This window comes from Anser anser, assembly GCF_964211835.1.
Source record: "Anser anser genome assembly, chromosome: 6".
Taxonomy (NCBI): Eukaryota; Metazoa; Chordata; class Aves; order Anseriformes; family Anatidae; genus Anser; species Anser anser.
Window position 1 is genome coordinate 18,231,559 of NC_139726.1, and position 14,692 is coordinate 18,246,250.

Sequence of the window (14,692 nt, forward strand, 5' to 3'; positions counted from 1 at the left end):
ATACAACATTTAGTATGTTCTCTAGGTTTTTTCTCTCTTTTGAGACTATATGAGTCACTTTTTTGGTGACTATAATGAAATGAAACTGTGGCATTATCTAATTCTCTTTATTGCAAATGAAGAGAATGCCATATCTGTACAGACCACTCTGCAGGAGTCCAGACATCTGTGAGCAGTGAGGGCAGGTAATGGTCAACAAAATACCAGGGCAGGTCTCCTATAACCACACCCTCTGGAATCTCCAGGAGCAATTAACACAACCCTAGACTGAAGTAATTTTATTTGGCTTTTGGTAAACAGGATCACCGGCTGTAAGTGGTACTGGTGATACTCTGATACTGCTAAGACATCAACACAAAAGCAAATCGGCTGGCAGTGTAAAGTACTTGGGCAATGTTCAGACTGTGTAGTTGTCCCATGTTCCCTGCATCTCCCTTCTCCAAAATAGTACAAAAGCAAAAGAAAGCTTAATAAGAAAATTCTAATGTAGATGTCTCCCATGGCTTTTCTTGTGGGAATATATAGTGAAATGCATACAGTCATGCTACAGTAAATTGTCTTAATTACTTACTGCTTGACTGACTTCAACCTGTGAAAAAGACCTTATAATGAAAGCTTGAAATTGCCATTTTTAGGGTAATTTTTTATGTTCATGGGATTTTGTGCACTAACAGTAGCTGTAATGAGCACCCTGTGGAATACAAATCAATCAGTGAACTAATTTTAAGGGGAGGTCATTGAGACTCTAATGAAAAAAATTGTATAGTAGCTGAAATATAGCAGACTGTCTTATCTGTTATACTCATGGAATAGTAAAATATCTAGAAACAAGAAGCCAGATTTTGCTAACAATTACACTGCTGTAAAAGCAGGGTAATTCAATCGATGTCCCTGCATTTAGTCTGCATCTATTTCAGAACAACAGAGCATATTCTTTTCCAAATGCTGTCCTGATATAATGAACTCACTGGCATTAGAAAGACGTTGAAGATCTGTTGAATGTAAGGTCTTGCCCATTTAAATCGAGGAATAATTTTTAACCAGATGATCTATTTCAAAATATGCATCTTTTATTTTAGTGCCATTGCTTTATCTGCTAGCCATCTGGATGTATTCAGAAAGTCAAAAGTTGCTTTCATTTTTGAAGACTCTTATTTGATGCTAGAGATTCTTCTGTCTGTAGAATAATCCCATTATACTCTGCAACTAGAACAGGAATTAAAATGGAAACTGCTTTTTTTCATTTGACTCTTCAGGACCTGATGAAGGTGCAAGCTCAGCACCTCAGATCAACCAATTAGCAGTGCCTCTGGAGCTTAGTGGAAAGATATTATAAATAATGTCTAAGCAGTGCTTTATTCAGAGTGTGAATTTCTCCATTTTTTCCTTCATTTTCTAATGAAATCCAGTCATTGGTTTGGAATGAATGTTCCAGAAGAGAAGAGTTTTGTATCTGTTTATACGCGTGTATGGATAAGTTCATTTTCTGTCACACAGACATGAGGTTTCAAAAGGATTCTCTTCTCCTTTCTTCTCTGTTTCCAAAAAAAAAAAAAAAAAATTTGTGATAATTAAAAAAAGCCCCTCATACTAGTGCTTCCTCTTTCCTTTTCTAGTAAGACAATTTTCACTCTAAATCTGATCGCTAGGAAAAATATTCTGCTGAAGCTGGTTCTTTTGTAACTTTCTGCTTTAACAAACATGTACAAACATCATTTGCACTCTTTATGGGACTCACGTTAGCCTGTTATGTGGTTTGGGTACCTGCCAAATTTACGGGCAATGTCATCTGACATTTGCTGCCTGGAAATTCCAAATCCTTCACAGTAATTTTTAGAAGGTCTGTGTCCTGCTTTTTGCGCTTGTACTAGCAAAGGAAGGGAAGAAACAAGGTTGTCATGAGGGCAATGAAATGCAGCTATGGCATAGACTTATAGAAATGCTGGCATAAAACCTTGCTTAGTTTGATGGTTACTAGAGGTCGAGGAAGTTTCTTATGTGTGCCATAGTCAGCCTGTAGTATTGAAGTTTCATGTTATTCAAACAGTGGCAGTCTCCATGAACTTAGATGACTTTCTCTTAACATACTACTCTGCTACAAGCGATATTGGTGAAAGTGTCAGTAATCTATTACATGTGGAGCAGCATTGTTTAATATTACTGTAATTTCATTAACTGGAATTTGTCATACTTAATTAGGCTGGCTATGTAGCCTAATGTTTCAGAAGAAGGCAAATTTTAACTCCCTTTTTCAGCCATCCAATAAAAAGCCCCATAATATGCCTTGACAAATTCAATTTTGCACAGGAAATGAGGTGAATGACTTCCTCACCCCTGCAGAAAGCAATTTATATCCCAAACCATAAGACACATAATCCTTATCATTAAAATTATCTGTATAACTATAAATCTGTTCAGCAGACATGACATTGTCCTATCCTTTTGAAAAATCCTACCATATCATTTTACGTTACACCAAGTAAGTCCCTTGGTAAGAAGAAATGCATGCTGTGACTTTGAAGGAGAGATGGTTGATTGTTCAAAAGGCTGCAGATCTTCAGATTCCCAGCAAGTATTTTGCTTCAACTGTTACTAGCTCTTTCTTTGTGATATTCACAAATGTTCCTGTGTTCGACAATCTGTTTTTCCTACATATGAACAAAATATTTGCTAGTGAGCAAGACTGCTTGTTGTCTGTTCTTTAATTAAAAAATGTCAGTTATCTTGTCAGAGAGCAGAAAAATGCTTTATCACAGAATCACAGAATCATCTAGGTTGTGCCCACTCGTGCACCAAAGGTAGGAAATATTTGTAGTGAAAAGTCAGTGACCAAGCATTTCAGATAGCATGTTAAATACAACACCACAAACAGGTTGAAAAGGTGCAAAATCTCAAAGATGTCCAAAAATCAAAAGCTGTTGATATACCATTTGAACACTGATGTTCAAACCATGCCTATCATACTGTCAGGAAATGCAGATGACTGCTTGATGTAGATGGGGAACAGCCTAGAATCAGACAGGGAAAATGGTAATCCTAATTCCTGGAATTACCATCTTTTCGCAATTTATAAGTTGCTGAGTAATAACAATATAGTTAGTAAGTAATATTTATGTAATAACAAAAATTAATGGTACTGTGGAGCAGTACTGATATATAATGCAGCGCAATTACAGAAAAGTCTACTCAAGCTGCATTCAGGCTGCAGTGCTCTACAGAGTGCCAAACAGGGATCTTATGATTACTAAACTGCTAATTAAAATGCTTTTAATTCATTTTTCTTGCTGTTTACTTCATACTTATTTGAATATGACTGGAATGGAGTACATTGCTAAATATGACTGTGTACCTTCTGATAGACTAGGTATTAGAAGAATATAAAAAGGAGGAAACTGCTTGTGAACATGAAAACAAAAAATGACTCAGTGTCAGGTCATTCCTTTTGCTGCAGAAAAGGTATACATTTTTGAAATCTTTTTCACATATCTAACAATAAAATAAAAAATTAAAATTAATTTGTATTCTTTTAAGATACAGTATTGTAACAATGAAATCCACAGACAAGATACTTGGCACTATTGCACACGTTGCCATCCTTTCTTTGACTTGGGTATTTCAGATTGGTTCTTAACACAATCTGCAAATAGTATTTTTACTTATATATTACATTCATACAAGGCCTTCCAATGAGATACTTCAAAATGTTATTTAATCCTTAAGTTCTATTAAATCTTTATTGTTTAATCTCAGTGAATTTAAGATCTTCAGAGAAAAAAATGTATTGAATTGCAAACATTATTATGGGAAACAGTAAAAGAATGTTAATGGATTTTTTTTTTCTTTTTCCAATGGGAGAAGGATGTGATGCCCACAAGCTTTACAAATATATGACAAGCATAGATAAAATTCTAGGCTTCGTTTTGCATGCAACATTTCAAATGAGAACTACTCCAGATTTGCTACTAAAAGCTTTGTCTGAAAACCAATTTTGGCCTTGTCTATAGATTTAATCCCTTTCAACCTTCAAAAAGTACTATAACTTACCATGAATCCCCTTAAACAAACCTAAGATGTTTACAAATCTTGAATGCTTGAGCTCTTGCCTTCTCAGAACTGACCGGACCTACATTCAGAGTCAGAGTCCTGACACTGCATATCGTGACATCTGTGTCTACACCAAAACCAGCCACCAACTCGTGTCCTGACAAGGACCATGTCCTAGGAAAGGTTATATGAAAGTCAATTCCAGATGAACAACTTGAACAAACCACTCTACCATTTTTCAGCTGATGAGAAATTTGTCCGTTTTCAGGACAGAGTCTTCTATTGCTGTCATGAACATCTCAGGTCATGACTGGTGATCAGAGAAACTGAGAACTGATGCCCTCATAAACATTTTTGAGTATTTGCAGAAAGCATAGCTTGCTCCAACATCTGCCCATTGCCAATATACCAAACATCCCTAAGGACAAAAAGCAAAAACTTTTAAGGGAAGTTTAATCATAAAGTCTTCCTAACTAAAACTTGAAGTGGTCAGAATGCTTAAATGTAGTATCTCTAGAAATATTTTCTGCTCCTCAGTGAAACATCATTGATTATAGCACTGTTCAAGTTACCTGAATGTATAATTATTTGCATTAGGAAATTACTTTTTTGGATGGGTTTATATGCATGACAGCTGAATACTAAAACCACAAATTTGATGTGCCTGAGAGAAGAAAAGTAGTTTGAGAGCTGTACAAAACATGTATTGAAAAGCCTAAGAATTCAGATCTAAATATTGCCCAAATAGTCTCAGCTGAAAAAATAGAAGTTGGGTATGGTCAGGAAAATCAGCTGTCCCTAAAGCTTTGAAAACAAAGGTAAAATCTGTAGTGTACTTTGTATAGAAAGTCTCTGGAAACCTATTTAAATATTACATATAATAACATAATAATGCTTAGTACTGTGAGAGAATTAATATAAAGGCTGCCTTTCACAGATACTTTATCTGCTTTTGCTAATATAAATAATTGCATAGTATTCTAATATGATGCTTACTTGCATTTTAATTCACTTTTATAAGTGGAAAGTTACACTTGCAGCTTTTTAGTTATAATTAAAGGAAGTAATAAACCATGCTGCCTATTCAGTGGCAAAGATATTGCTTCACATTTGAAGACCACAGGATTCTAAATTTTAGAAATAAAAAAGAGCAATGTAATGAACCGTGAAGTCATCACATATTCATTAATAATTTAATTTAGCAACAGTTCCAAATTTTTATGATCAGATGAGGACTGGCTATTTTACCACCATTTTTCCTTCTGTGAACATCATATACAGTTATGCCCTTCTACACCATAATTTCCCAAAAAACTTAGGTGAAGCAAAGAATAAGTGAAAACAGATTCTTCCCGTCAGGGATTTTTTTGGTTCAAAAATAATCTTCCGAAGCAGATACAGTTATATCAAAGCTTGGCCATTTTCAGAATGTGACAGAGACAGGAGTTTTTAAAGGCGCTCACACATTCCTTAAGATATTTCTTAAGCTGGCAGAAAGAATTTATCCAAAGTTCTACCAGGAACATGGATTTTTGTATCTATAAATCCTTGTTCTTCACCTAAGTACATTGGATGTCTGTAGACCTGCTAGACCCTGAAATCTAAAACAATTCCAGAAACTTACAATGGCTCCTGAAACCTGAGGTAAAGCAATCATAGAATCACAGAATATCCTGAAATGGAAGGGACCCACAGGGATCACTGAGTCCAACTCCTGATTCCACACAAGACCACCCAAAAATCAAACCATATGTCTGAGAGTTGTCCAAATGCTCCTTGAACTCCAGCAGGTCACTGCCCTGGGGAGCCTGTCCCAGTGCCCAACCACCCTCTGGGTGCAGAACCTTTCCCTAACCCCCAGCCCGACCCTCCCCTGTCCCAGCTCCATGCCGTTCCCTCGGGTCCTGTCGCTGTCCCCAGAGAGCAGAGCTCAGCGCCTGCCCCTCCGCTCCCCTCGTGAGGGAGCTGCAGGCCGCCATGAGGCCTCCCCTCAGCCTGCTCTGCTCTGGGCTGAAAACCGGCTGAAGCAGCAAATCCTGCACAAGTTCAGGGTTGGCTGGGAGTTTATAATTCCTACAGTCACAGTCCAAATCAAGGCTCTAGGGATCCCAGAGCTCTTCATTGGTGCTAAAGACAGAGGGAAAGAAGGCACTAAACATCTCCGCTTTGTCCCTAATTGTGAGGTGATCATCCTCATGCAGTGTTATCTCTAGTCCTCCTTTTGCTGTTAACATATTTAAAAAAACACACTTTTTATTGTCCTCCACAGTAATGGCCAGCTTCAACTCTAATTGAGCTTTGGTGGCATGAGTTATCTCTATACAATAGTGAACAGCAACTCCGTAGTCCTCCCATGTTGCCTAACCTCACATCCAGTGTCCATACACTTTCTTTTTCCACCTAAACTCAAGAAGAAGATCCTTACATTCTTTAGCACACACTTGTTTTCCTCCTTCTTCCTCATTTCTACTTATTATGGTTCCCTTCAAATATCTATCTTTAGGACCCCTATTTACAAAATGTATTGTGAAATCTCTGTGTGGTTTTTGACCAACACTAAAGAAAAAAATGGTGTCTATCTAGAATTGATGGAGGGAGATTCCTATTCCTAGTAAGAAGTAGGCTACTGGTGGTATCTTAGGAAAGTTAAACATTTTCTCCCCTCAGTTGTAAAAAGATCTAAAGTTCTTAATTTTCTATGACTACTTTTAATGTTATAATAACCCTTTAATTCCAGTTTCATTCTTAATTTGAGAACTTCTAAGTATTCACTGGTGAAGCTAAAGATACAAACTAGTGACATTCTATCATTATAGCAAATCCTGGCAATTTTACTGAAAGGTTCCAGTAGGTTGTATAGTCACAGTAAAGGAACTGAAGTATACCGGAGAAAGCTGTTTGAATTCCTGGACTGTCTCAGTGCTGCTTGTGAGAGTTTGGTAAATTAATGTGTATATTGGTGTGTTTCCTCTCCAAGCTATGAAGGTTTGGATGATTTGAGAAACAGGGAACAAAAAATACTGAAACCTCCCACTATCCTGAACTAAAGATTAGATAACCATTCCATAAGTATCTATGTTCCTTATCTTTTTTAATGGACTAAGATAAGAAGGGAGGTAGTTTTGAATAACTGAATAAGAAACATATTTAAAAAGCCAAGAATTTAAAAGTTCATTTATTCTTTTGTGCCATTTCTATTACAAGATAAATTAGGAATGGAGTGACAGCCCTGTGTCTGAATTTCCTTCCTGTGTTTTTGTATCAACTTTAATGGTATTTAAATAATACTGTAAGGACAATTTTTGATTTATACTTCAGGAAATAATGATACAATTAAAAAATCAGAAACAAAGGTGTATAAACACACATCTGAAAAGGAATTCAGGGCAAAGGCCAAAGCAGTTCTGTCAAATTTAGAATCCTCTTCTCTTCTACAAGGTACACAGCTTTCACTATAGCACTATTATTACTTTTTTTTTTTTTTTTTTCCAAAGGATGGCTACTGGTATGTATGACTGCATACAACATTTTGATCAGATTTGGCCTCTGGAAACAGCCTCTCTGGGAGCAACTCATGGAAACAAGACTCTTGTAGAAGGTCCCTGAGGTGGCTCCTAGGCACGGTGGTAACAGCAATAACAATAACAATAATAGGAGCAGATGGAAAACTGCAGTGATGAGCTCTCTGATGACCATACACATTTTGTTAGGGGGTTTGTGCTGAAGGTAAGATTTTAGGGACATGAAATCTTGCTCCAAGCCATATGCTGCTTGCCTAGATATTAGTTGCTCCCTGCTCATTTAACCACCTGACACTCTGGCTGAATATTAGAAACTCTTTTCTAATTAAGCCCAAGTGGACTTCATTAGCAAAACGCTAATAGTTTAACACAGTTAAGTAAGAGCTTCCAATTTTGTCCAGAATCTTACCCTACTTTCTTGCTGGGGACGCAAAGCACAGTGCTTGGCTGAGTCATCTATTCGTAAAGTAAGCATTTAAATGTCTAAGCTGGGGGAAGGGGATAAGAATGGAAGTTAACAATGCACTTAAAATGAAACATTGCAGAATGCATTTTATATTTGATTGCTACAGACTGTGTCAACATGGGCAAGTGCATAAGATTTCATAAGAACATTCTTTTGTGGGCTTTTAAAATCACATCCATGGAAATAAAAATTCCTTGTTACGAGTTCCCTGAGCCAGCTGGCAAGAAAATTGAAGATTAAGTATTGTTAGCTACCTGAATCTTTGGTTCCTAATATAACAATATAACTCAGCTGGAGACTGTATCATTGTCTCAGCTAGAGTCTGTGAGATGATGTTCTTGTCTTTGGATTAGAGCTAAAAATCCAGAGTTAGGGTTTATTTCAATCAGGTCAACGTTACATTCCTAGGTAGTATGTCCATGCTGGTTTATTTGCCAGTTTTATATTACCGTTGAAGTATTTTATATGCTCTGTCAAAAGAACAAAGGGCAGATGTGATTTGAGTTTATCACTGGTGTAGTTTTAGCCTCAAATCAGTTTTCTCCTGGGAAAGGATTTCCTATCTGGTTGTTTCTAGGGCTTCACAAGAATTATGTGCGAGTGCTCAGAACAGGTCCAGGGTTTTGATAGCTTTCAGCTATGGGCTACATAAATTAAAGTTAAATGCAAAGAATAGCTTTTAATGAGAATAATAGGAGACAGTCCCAAGAAGGTGAAGCTTTTAGAGCAAACATTAACAAAAAGTTGAACAAGGCACTGATAAAAGTATTAGTGCTTGAACTCCAGAAAAGTCTTTTCAAAGCCTCAAGTTTTCAAGCTCTCAGTGAGCTTACTTTGCTAGGGTGGCACTCTGACTGTTACTTTTCATTTTTTCAGCTGTATGTTTGGATTCCATATTGACGAAACCAACTCTAGTGATGCCCTGTTCAGCATGGAATATCAGATCTGCAGTCAGAACTAAGGGAGCTAAAGAAACTTCTTGCCTCTATGTAATGTATCAAAAATAGCCATCTCCCACTTAACTACTAGAGGAAAATGAGTAATGGGCAAGACAGGGCTGTATTCTGCACTGCTAAACAAAGCAACTGAATGTAGATGGAGCAGTTCATTGCCCCTCAGTTTTCAGCAGGAGACTAACTTGCCAACCAATCTGAAAGCTTTGGTGGGAGCTGCCAGGCAGGAATACTGCTTATTTCAAGCAGTCATGGAGAGAATTTCTTGGCTGACTGTCAAGCATCTATGGCAACTGGCTGAGGCTGCACCTGCACCTGTGTAAGGAATATCATCCATTATCCTGAAAGTCCTGCAATGAATTTATTTTAGGTGAGAGCAAGAATAAGCTGCTATGTAGTGTGTGTTAATTTTTGCAAGGGACTTCTTGTGGTATTCCAGTTGTTTCTGGAAACCAGAGAACGAGCTGCTTCAAGTGGCCTTATACCACACAGACCCTTTAAAAGCATATTATAATAGAGCTTGATAGAGCTAAGATCAATTTTTGTTGACACAGGTAAGAAATGATGGAAATATGTACAGGTGGACTGAGGTCTTACTTGGAATTGGAAAAGTAGTGGTACTAACTGCAGATGCATGAGCTGTGTTGATTTTCTTTAACCCCTGATAAAACTCCTGCAGGAGGAGTTGCCATGGCAACAAGGTCCAAATCAGGCTAGCATGAACTAAAGGCTGAGATAACACAATCCCATTTTTAGCACTCCAAAAGGGAGAAAATCACTGATGATCATACTAAAGATGAAAACAATACATTCCCTAACTGTGTGATACGTTAGTGGGTCGAAAGCTGAAATTAAAAATGTCATCAAGAAGTCAATTTTCATGAGCAACACTCTCCCCCACAATAATTACAAATAAATAAGAATTTGGTGAGATGTAAAATATCAAAATCTGAAAGTGAGAATTCTGGGTGTCCATTCAATTTGTAGTCTATTCAATTACAGTTCCAAAATCAAAATATGATTGTTAAAAGTCATCATGTGAGACATTTTTAATCTGTAAGAATACTGTGACCAGAAATGCATTTGCCAGCTCTGTGTTCAGGAGCTCAGTATTTTCTACTCCAGTTCTTCTAAGGCAATCTGCAGGATCATGCCCAAATATTTATCAGTTATAGTCTAACTATGTTGGATCAAAATACGATGCAGCTCCCTTCTATTGGTACTAAATGTTGAAATAAATAGAACAGAACTTTGCAATCCAGTAGTAACCTCTAGTACTCCACAACCTCATACAGGGTGTAGGATGGGACACAGAAAAGTGACATAGAAGGTCTGTGACTACCAGATGCCTCCTTCAGTTCTGGCAAATTTCAGAGAATCTGAACAGGGACCAGAGAGGGCCAGTAAACCAGTGGGCCAAAAGCATACTCACTCCTTGGCAAAGGACTCTCATGCTAGCATCTTCTCAGGTGGACTACCAATGTACCACACTTCTGTCTAACTCAAAAGTTACCAGGTACTATACAGTGACTACCAGGACTAAAGCACTTGTTGCCAGTTTTGTCCCTTCTTTTTCAATGGTGCAACTTTATTTTATTTTATTTTATTTTATTTTATTTTATTTTCAAAGACAAAACTGTGTGAAATTATATTCTTTCAAAAGTAATGTAAATAAATGTCTCCAAGAGGCTGTTCAGCATAATCTAGCGTGCAAGAACCATAAAAGCCTGGGGTCTTGGCACCACATTAACACCTGAGGAACCTATTTGTAATTCTGCAGCAGGCACAGCATGGAAGATCACTTCCATCTTATCTGGGTGGTAGCATATGTTTTCTCATAAGAAATGTGAAGGTTATTCAGGCAAAGCACCTCTGTCAACAGATTCTTTGTGAGGAGCAGATTGAATATTTCATGGGGACATTTTCCTGACAGATTTGTTGTCAGTCTTGGCTTCCTGCCCTAAAGAAGCTTCTTTGATTGAATGGCAATGTCATTGTTCTGAGTAGCCATGCTCTGGATTAAAGTCTTCCTTCATAAAGCATTATACCTGCTATGTACCTCTGAAGTATTCCCATTTATTATCAACTACTCTGCAACACTAAAATTGGTTTTATGTATGGGGTATGGGGTTTAACTGTGGAGTATGAAAGACAGGCATACCAGAAAAAATAATTTGTCAGACAAATCATTGGACCCTGAAACTATAAAATTATTCAAGGAATTATGCTTTCCCTTCGTAAAAATGAAAATCTTGTGAGTATCAATTTAGCTTTCTTTATGACAATTACTGTCTGACCACAGCAACTACCTACAGTTCCCGGTATTTAGGAGTACTGAATACTGTAACATGGTTCAATATTTCGCTGAATTTTCCTGCATATGGATTACTCCCAAAAGTCCCTAAGGTGAATGTAAGCACAGAAAACCTGAACTGTTTCCAGGACAACCATTTACACATTGTCAAATTAATCAAAATCTGACTATGGGAATCTACTGTGTCCTGAAAACAAGTATTTTAATTCCAGGGAGAAACACTACCTAGCATCAAGTTCAGCAAAGCTGAAGGTAAGCTATTACATTTGCTGAAGAAATAAAGTCAACACTGCTAATAAATAATCCAGTAGACTAGTTTCTCCAAACATTTTAAAGCATGATGTCTCAGAAAATGGATATTGCTTAAGAGGTAATATACATATATATATGTATACACATATATATGTTTATCACAAGGGCAGTGAGGTAGCTTTGTGTTTGAATAGCTCTGATCTGATGGGTGTGAAGTCATGAGAAGGTGAAACTGATATCCTCTAGTCATATATAATCATGTAGGGGACAATGCACAGAGTGTTTCTGCTACTCAGCTGGATTCTCAAGACCTGCTACAGTAACAGCCAACATGGGACCCTACTGTACCCAGCATTACCAAGTGAAATACCAATGAATAATGAAGCAGTACTGTCTAATGTAAGAAATGAAGTTAATTACCTTTCTCTATTTCACTTTGAAAGGACAATTTCCGTCTTCGTAGTTTGCAGTTATCTCCATCCGTATCATTAGTAGTTTGTGATCTTATTACAAGGTCAGACTTGATTAATGAAATATGAAACATAGTGACAGATTAGTCCCACATAAAAAGAGCAGGTTTTCAATAGTTGATTCACTGTTAATCATGTTCATGCTTTAAGAAAGGCAATATTACACAAGTCAGTTTACATCAACCTCTCCATCCCTATCTAATGGTATTGGTCCATGCTAATGCTAAAAAGTTTGTGCAGATAGTGCATAACTGGCAATGTTGCCACGTGATGGTGAAACAAAATTATCTTGATAAATTCACATGTAGAGACACATATTATCAGCTTCCTGTGTTTTAAGTAAGTTTAGAGTAATTAAAGGAAAAAAAAAACCCACCTCCTTGCAATACTGTACATTCTCTGGTAAAGTTGCAATGTGCTAACTGATTGTAATTAGTTTTATTTTTAATTATATGGTAATAATTATAAAGGTTACATTTTACAACAGGAAATATAAGGTTGACAAGCACCAGGCACTTTACTCATTATTATTATTATTATTATTATTATTTCTAGACCTTCCCTCCCTTTTTATCAAATTCAGTTCATTAAGAGACATATTTCATTGTGTTTCATAGCTGAACACAATGGTATCTTTCTCTATACATCTTATTAGAAGACGGATGTGTTTTTTGTTGCCTTTATAAATACAAGATGCATTTAATTCTTCTTTTTACTTATATTACAACTGCAGAATTTACGAATAAGCTAATAAAACACCAGTTACATTCTTTGTGTACGCACCCAAGGAATTCACTTAATCTACTTCCCTTCCCTGTACTAGTGAGGTGTGCACCGTACTTGAGTGTACCACCCAGGAAAACAGATTTGCATGTGGGAGAAAGGCAGAGGGAAAGATTTGGTAAGTGTTTGCACCTTATTCCCTTCATTGTAAACCTGGTTGGTAAGGTGCCTAAGTGGTGCCTAACTGGTAGAATAACTGCAGGAGAAAAAAGGCACTTTACATAAATAAGGGGACAGAAGCAGAAGCTTAGGCAGAAGCACCTATTATTCAGATAACAAATCTGGATATGAATGATGTTTTGAAGATCAGAATGTGCTCATTACTTCTTTTGGGGATGATTTTCTGGATTGTGACAGTCAGTGGAATGCAAGTGGAATTGCTAGAGAAAACTGACTCTGCATGCTCAGAGGCATCGATGAGCGTGTCCTTCCCTGTCTCTGTGAAATCTAGTGACGTTTTTCTTAGTGGCTAGTACAGCAGTAAGAAATAATATCTGAAAAATTTCGAAGAGATGTGAGCAGCAAGAACTTTCTTCGTCTCTTCTACATCACAACGTAATGTGATTTGTTTCAATTTACTCAGATCTAAAGAAAAAGTGATAAAACATTGATGGCAAAGTAATTGCAGAAAATAATTGCTAAGAAGACCAAAGTCATTAATGTGAATTTATCTTCAAGAAATTTTTCAAATATGTGGACCTTCAGTTAACTTAAATTTATCACTAGACTGTAAGTTCATTGTATTGTATTTCACATGTAATTAATAATGATGAACTTTTCAATAAACACAAAATGGTACATTTCAAAATAAAGAATAGGATTGGTATTTTTTCAGATTTTCAGAACAATCTTTTATGGGAAAAAAAGGCTCAGCATAAAAAAAAAAAGAAATGACATTTCTTTTTGGAAGTTATTTTTATTTAAAATTTTTAAACTAAAGATCAACATGTGATTAGCAAAGAAGTTCCTGTCATTTCTAACTGAAAACTTAGAGTTCTTTGTCTCTGTGATTTTCAGACAGCCTTTGAGGCCAAATTCTGCTAGCTTCTTCTCACTGAATCTCTGTTTCTCCTTTAAAGTACGGTAAAAAAAAAAAAAAAAAAAAAAACTAAAAACATCTCAGAAATAATGAAATGTAAGCTGGCCATTCTGTGGGCAGTTTAGTCCATGTTTGGTGGTCAGTGCTAGTGTACCCCACAGCTTTCCGGGGAAAACTTTCTAGAGCCCCAAAAGCCTCTCCGCTTTTCTGCTCAAACCTCCCCCTATTTTGCCAATTCAGCCTGATATGAGGGAACACTTAGGAGAGTCACTGTAGGAAGAAGAGACCAAGAAACCCCTGTAAATCCGAAGAGTGAATGAAATTTGAAAAGTCCCTTGTACACTTTTAGTCTCCCAGGAAGTAGGGTGCACTTAAGAGAATTAACAATTCATGTTTGAAAGGCAGTTAAATATTTTGTATTATTAGACACAGAATGAATCTGGATAATCTGATTTATATTTATTTCATGGTGATACAATTATATTTAGTGTCAAAAGTCCCCCTTGTGGTGACCCAGGCTATAGTCATGCTCACTGGAAAAACATATTTTCCATGGCTTTAACAAAAAATCCCAAATCCCCCTGGCTAAAACTTTAATACTATTTAAATATAGAATCAAATCCTGTTAGATTAACATCATCTGGATCATTTCATTGACTTCTTCTGAGTATTACTTACTTCAGTAGGAGCAATCAGGTGAATGTGTTTTTTTAAAAATAGGATTTGGCCTCAGGCTTTTAGCTTTTGGTTTTGCTAACCTCAGTTTTTCAATTGCTATTTTCAAGTTTTGTTACTGTGGCATAGATTCTGCCCAATACGAAGAAAAAAAAACCACAAAACTTATTTTATG

At 36.7% G+C, this 14,692-nt stretch overlaps 1 protein-coding gene and 1 long non-coding RNA gene across 9 annotated transcripts in view; one reads left to right on the forward strand and one right to left on the reverse strand.

Moving 5' to 3' along the window:
* Positions 1 to 14,692, reverse strand: part of KCNH7 (potassium voltage-gated channel subfamily H member 7) — a 224,487-nt gene that overhangs the window by 12,527 nt on the left and 197,268 nt on the right. For all 8 annotated transcript variants that reach the window (XM_083840771.1, XM_083840770.1, XM_083840768.1 and 5 more), the window contains one exon: positions 11,971 to 12,070. In XM_083840771.1, the coding sequence (XP_083696897.1) occupies positions 11,971 to 12,070 (100 nt within the window). The remainder of the gene's footprint in view (positions 1 to 11,970; positions 12,071 to 14,692) is intronic.
* Positions 4,435 to 14,689, forward strand: LOC310901398. The gene is made up of 4 exons (XR_014585764.1): positions 4,435 to 8,032; positions 11,511 to 11,550; positions 12,844 to 12,921; positions 13,387 to 14,689. It is a non-coding gene; the product is annotated as an uncharacterized lncRNA (long non-coding RNA).